General features: G+C 49.9%; 1 protein-coding gene across 1 annotated transcript; it reads left to right on the forward strand.

The window, feature by feature from the left end:
• Window positions 1-4,423: 4,423 nt before the first annotated feature.
• LOC311216583 (olfactory receptor 14C36-like) lies at window positions 4,424-5,269 on the forward strand (the record flags this gene model as incomplete). Its single annotated transcript, XM_084298116.1, has 1 exon — window positions 4,424-5,269. The coding sequence occupies one exon, from the start codon at window positions 4,424-4,426 to the stop codon at window positions 5,267-5,269; it is 846 nt and encodes a 281-aa protein (XP_084154242.1).
• Window positions 5,270-6,000: the final 731 nt, after the last annotated feature.

Genomic DNA, 6,000 nt, shown 5'->3' on the forward strand with positions numbered 1-6,000 from the left:
GGGTGACCTCTAGCACCACAGCACAACTCTTTGAGGGACATTTCTTCCTCTTCATGGCCAGTGCTAACCTTCCTAGGTGCATTTTCTGGCAGGTTTTTCTCTCCTGCTCTTTCCTACTTCCAAAGAAAGCTCCAGCAGGGTGGAAACCACTCCTAAAGTAGGCATCCCAACCCAACGGCCTTCTTGTGGCCTGTCAACTAACCAGACAGCAGTCACCTCACCAGCATCTTCTAAGCCATGGTCCAGCTGCTGACCTTACAGCTTTTTCTGTAGACACAACCAAGACTTGTGCCTTCTGCTGTCCAGTCATGGACTCAAACAGAAGGGACAGGACAACCCATATGTGGGTCTTCTTTCTGTCTGGATCCTTCTGGGTATGTGGGCAGAGGGGATCCCACAGTCAGCATGCCAAACAGGTGCCTTCTGCTGGCCTTCCAGGACCACTGGCAGATGTCATCTGAAAAGTACAGATCCCAGGTAGGAGTGTGACCTGTCAACTACTTCAGACAGAAGTGACCTCACAGTCCCTTTCCGTGACATGTTCCTGCTGCTGCCCTATCAACTGCAGAGACAGAAGTGACCTCACAGTCACTTCCACAGTCACATTCCTCCAACTGGACTCCCACAACAACCTTCCTTTATTTGTTCATCCCTTAATCCTTACTCAGAGTCTCTCAACTTTGCCATCACCAACTTGAAGTTCAACACAGTGCTAGTGTGGAACATGCTTTGTGTTAAGGGAAGGAATCAGGGTGAGCAAGAGAGGAAAGCTAATGGAAAGGGGTTATGGACTAATTTTGGATTCAAGGGATATTGCGGTCAATATTAGAGCAGTGGATTCCTGTCAGCGTGTAGAGTGGCTAGATTTAGGTATTAATGTAACAGGTAAAAAAGGGTAAGGGCCTCACATGACTGCTTTAAGTCAGCTTTATGGTGGGATCAACATTACCTGAATATTCTTACCTCTCCAAAATCGTTACCTTCTGCTATCCATGCTCTTCTTTCCTCCCCCAAATCTCACATCTCTCCTGGCCAGGCTCCTCCTGCCTTCCCCATATCAGTCATCTTCTTAGGGGCAGCTTTCTGATGGCTTTCATGAACTCTAGAGTATCTGTCTCACCTCCGTTGGCTACTCTGTTCCTGAGAAAGAAGCAGCTCCTAAGGCAGCATGAAGAAGGACACAAAGGCTGTCAGAGCACCCCGTGCAATGTGCCCAGCAGCTCTGCAACACCACAAAAGTCTGCTTCCTGCCTACATGTTTTGGTTCCAGAATGGTTCCTATGGACCCAGGGTAACTTTTTCCCTGCCCTTATAAGGGCTTTGTGTTCCCCCAGACATCTCAGAGGCAGTGGCCTCCTCTGTGTAGAAATTTGAAATCAGCCCTGAAGGATGAATGAGTCAAAAGCCAAAACCTCTGACATGACAACACCTCTTCAAGACCTCTTCCTCTATGGGGCCTATCAGGTACTTAGGAAGAAAGGATCTCACAGACTATTTGTAAAGCAGGTGCATCAGCTGGCCTATCATGGAGAACAGCAAATATGAGCCTAAAGGCACAGATCCCAGCCAGGAGTCAAGCGATGACCTGTCAGCTGCTTCAGAAAGAAGTCAACTCACAGGCTGTTTAACAGCCATTTGCTTCCTACTGGACTTTCTAGACTTACTGAAGTTTCTGAGGCACCACTGCCCTCGTAATACCATACTTATAAAACACTCCCTTCTTGGGCCAGAATCTGCCCAGGTGGAAGTGAGCTGGTTGTGATCCTTCTAGCCCATGGCATTGCTGCTGGACTCCCAGCCTCTCTGACGCACAGCAGCTAGTTCCACCAGATCATCCTCCTTCCACCAGATCAGGGGGATGAGTACCCAGAGAACAACTGGTCTTGCTGCTAAAGACTGAGGCAAAGAAGGCATTAAGCACCTCAGTCTTTTCCTCATCTCTTGTCACTAAGTTTCCCCCCACATCCAGTAAAGGATGGAGATTCTCCTTAGTCCTCTTTTTTCTGTTTATGTATTTATAAAAACATTTTCTGTTATCTTTAACAACAGTAGCCAGAGTGAGCTCCAGATGAGCTTTGGCCTTTCTAATTTTGTTTCTGCACATCCTCTTAAGATCATTATAGTCCTCCTGAGAGGCCTGCCCTCTTTTCCAAAGGTCATAAATCCTCTTTTTCTTCCTAAGCTCTAGCAGCAACTCTCTGTTCTGCTCTCTGTTCTTCCATATTGGCTGGACTTTGGGCACGTGGGGATGGACAGTCTGCTCCTGAGCCTTGAAGATTTCCTTCTTGAAGAGAGTCCAGCCTTTCTGGACTCCTCTGCCTTTCAGAATCGCCTCCCAAGGCACTCTGCCAACCAGTGTCCTGAGCAGCTCCAAGTCTGCTTGTAGAAAGCCTCATCTGTCTCCTCATCCTGGTTTGGCGGTCAATAAGATATCCCCACCTGGATGCCTGCCTTGTTGGCTTTCCCTCTGACCCTGACCCACAAGGATTCAACAATATCATTCCCAGATTGAAGTTCTGCAACATCAAAACACTCCCTAATATAGAGAGCCACACCACCACCCCTTCTGTTCTGTCTGTCTCTTCTGAAGAGCCCATAACCAGTCATTGCAGCACTCCAGTCATGGGAGTGGTCCCACCACGTCCCAGTGATGGCAACCAGGTCACAGCATGCCTTTTAATTCTTTTATTTCTTTTATTTCTTTGCTATTGAGCAATGGCTACAGTTATATTATATTGTACATGCAATAATAAAATCTCTGTTTATGGCCCAGAGGAATTAGGCACTTCAGATGTCACTCAGATGTCACTCTGCCATCTCCAATATCACCTGGTGTCTGCCTCTGAACAGCTCCCTCTTGGTCTCTTTCTCTATTCAAAGTGCTGGGAGCTGAGACAAGCAGCTTACATGCTGCCTGGTTTGTACCCACCTGAACCAAGGCAAGAGGAATCCCAACTACAGTGGGATTCTGTGAGGCATGGGAGAGGAAGATAAGCCGCCTTCTAGCCTCTGAACTGCAAACAGAGAAAAAAAAGTATGAGATGCCTGGTTTGACTCAGTTGAAACCCTTCTATAAGCAGGGGGAGGGAGAACCTTGGGTGGGTGGTTTGCCCAAAACCAGGACATGGAAAGGTGATCCTTGGACATCATACCTATTCTGAAATGAAAAAGGACAGTGCTCCCTCTATAATGGAAGGAAGGAACATAAATGATTACTTTAGTGTTTTTCAAAGTTGATTCCCCTGGAGGCCCAGGAACTTATCAAGCACTCCCTATGCTGATGAGCTGGGCCGGGCTCATGGGCCCAAGGGGAGTTCCTGGAAAGCGGGCAGCACTGCGGAGAGACAGCTCTGCCCAGGAGCAGCTCCTCTGCACAGCACAGCAGGGCTGGGGGCACTGCCTGCAGGGGACAAGGGCAACTGAGAGAAGGGAGGGAGATGTTAAAGGCAGTGTGGAGGGGGGATGCTGAGAGCTCACTGTGGGAGAAATCTTCACAGCCCTGAACAGGGTAAGTGTGTGGCTACAGGGCCATGCAGCTCTTGTTCCTAATTCCATGTCCAGATTTGCTGGCAAATCCCACAGCCTATGGATTTTTTCAGGAGCACTCTCAGAGTTTCTATACTGCAGAGGAGTATGACAAGCTCTAGAGCAGGGATTGCCTGCCCAAACTGTCAGAGGGACAGGACATGAGGGTTCCTTCTTTAAGGGCCAGCTGCAGGCTGTGCAGCCAGGGTGCAGGCAGGGGTGTCCAGGGCTGTGGTGCAGAGCAGGGTCCCTGCTGTGCCCCAGGGGCTGTGTGCTGGGGCAGGGCCTCTGTTGCCTGCCAGGCTCAGCACTCAGCCTGCTCAGGGAGCTGCCCGGGGTGTTATGGGGAGAAGCTGTGGGTGGAAGGAGCCCCCTTACAGGACAGGGTAGGGCAGGGTCCTGCTGGTGCCCAAAGGCTCTTGCCTGGGGAAGGCTCCTCAGAGCTCCACAGCACCCCCAGGGAATTTTGTGGGGAGATTCTTGCCAGGGAAGTCCAAGGCAGAAGCTACCTGAAGGGAAGGCACTCTCTGGACTCTCTGCTTTCATGCCTGCCATGAGGGTGAATCATGGGGATGATAATGATGATAAGAGTTGTCAGGTTATTAGAAGGGGCAGAAGCTCAAAGAGCATGCCTCTGGACTGTGGGCATCTGAGATCCGTGTGCAATGCACGTTACCACATACCGTAGCACAGTACTGAATCATGCTGATCACACAGATGATCCACCTGATCCCTTAGGCACCCTTAGACAGAAAGAAACAGAGCTCATAGGGAATAGACAGTATGTCTTGTGGAGAGGGTTTCTGTGAAACACAAATGAGGTTTTGTGCAGAGAAGTTTTTCTAAGTTGACACAGTCTTTTCCTCCATGGACAGCCAACCATGTTCTGAGGCAGCAAATGTCCAACAGCACATTCCCCACTGAGTTCCTCCTCCTGCCATTCGCAGACACACGCGAGCTGCAGCTCCTGCACTTCGGGCTCTTCCTGGGCATCTACCTGGCTGCCCTCCTGGGCAACGGCCTCATCCTCACAGCCATAGCCTGCAACCACCGCCTCCACACCCCCATGTACTTCTTCCTCCTCAACCTCGCCCTCCTAGACCTGGGCTCCATCTCCACCACTGTTCCCAAAGCCATGGCCAATTCCCTGTGGGACACCAGGACCATCTCCTACTCGGAATGTGCTATACAAGTTTTATTCTTTTTCTTTTTCATCTCAGCAGAGTTTTCTCTTCTCATCATCATGGCCTATGACTGCTACATTGCCATCTGCAAACCCCTGCACTACGGGACCATAATGGCCAGCAAAACTTGTGTCAACATGGCAGCAGCTGCCTGGGGCAGTGGCTTTCTCTATGCTGTGCTGCACACTGCCAATACCTTTTCCCTCCCCCTCTGCCAAGGCAATGCCCTGGACCAGTTCTTCTGTGAAATTCCCCAGATCCTCAAGCTCTCCTGCTCAGATGCCTACCTCAGAGAAGTTGGGCTTATTGTGCCTAGTGTGTGTTTAGCCTTTGGGTGTTTTGTTTTCCTTGTGCTTTCTTACATGCAAATCTTCAGGGCCGTGCTGAGGATCCCCTCACAGCAGGGCCGGCACAAAGCTTTTTCCACATGCCTCCCTCACCTGGCTGTGGTCTCCCTGTTCATCAGCACTGCCTTTTTTGCCTACCTGAAACCCCCCTCTATGTCCTTCTCCTCCCTTAATCTTTTGCTGGCAGTTCTGTACTCGGTAGTGCCTCCATGAGTGAACCCCCTCATCTACAGCATGAGGAATCAGGAGGTCAAGGAAGCCATGCGGAAAGTGATGAATGGAGGTTTTTCAGAAGGAATAAACTGCCTGTGTTCTTAATGTTAACTGTATACAGACCCAGAAATCTTTTTATTTGTTTCTATTTTTTTTTCTTTTTTACTTTGCTTTACTTCTCATAGTGTTCCCCACAAAGAAACATCGTTGGTCATACCTTCCTACACTGTATGTCCCTGTCTCATGTGACTCCAAGTCTTTCTATAAATTGTGGGTCAGGATTTCTGTGTATTTTAATAAAAGAAAGGACCATACATTGACTTACTTGCCTGATACCCTTCCTCGTAGACCTGTGGTGGAGCTTCAGGGGCACATGGCAGAGGTGGAGGGGAGAAGAATCCTGCCACAGCAGCACTGCCAGGGTGTACCTGTGATTGTTCCCTGTTCTTGGATAGCACCACAGAGACAGTGAATTCACCTGCATCTGTACACAATAGGCGAGAGGGATGATGGCAGGCAGGCATCTTTCTGGAGGAAAGCGGGAGCTGTCAGGAGAGCCCAAGCGCTTGGCAGGGACAGTGTGTGCCAGGGAGTCAGTAGCACGTGGAGCCCATAGAGCACGGGTACGTCCCAGGTGGAGCCACCCTGAGGTGCTAAATCTGGGTGGGAGCAGGAAAAGCAGAGCTCTGCAACTCCAGGGAACACTGCAGGCATAGGGAAAGCTCTCTGTT

This window comes from Netta rufina, assembly GCF_964035555.1.
Source record: "Netta rufina genome assembly, chromosome: 18".
NCBI classification, from domain to species: Eukaryota; Metazoa; Chordata; class Aves; order Anseriformes; family Anatidae; genus Netta; species Netta rufina.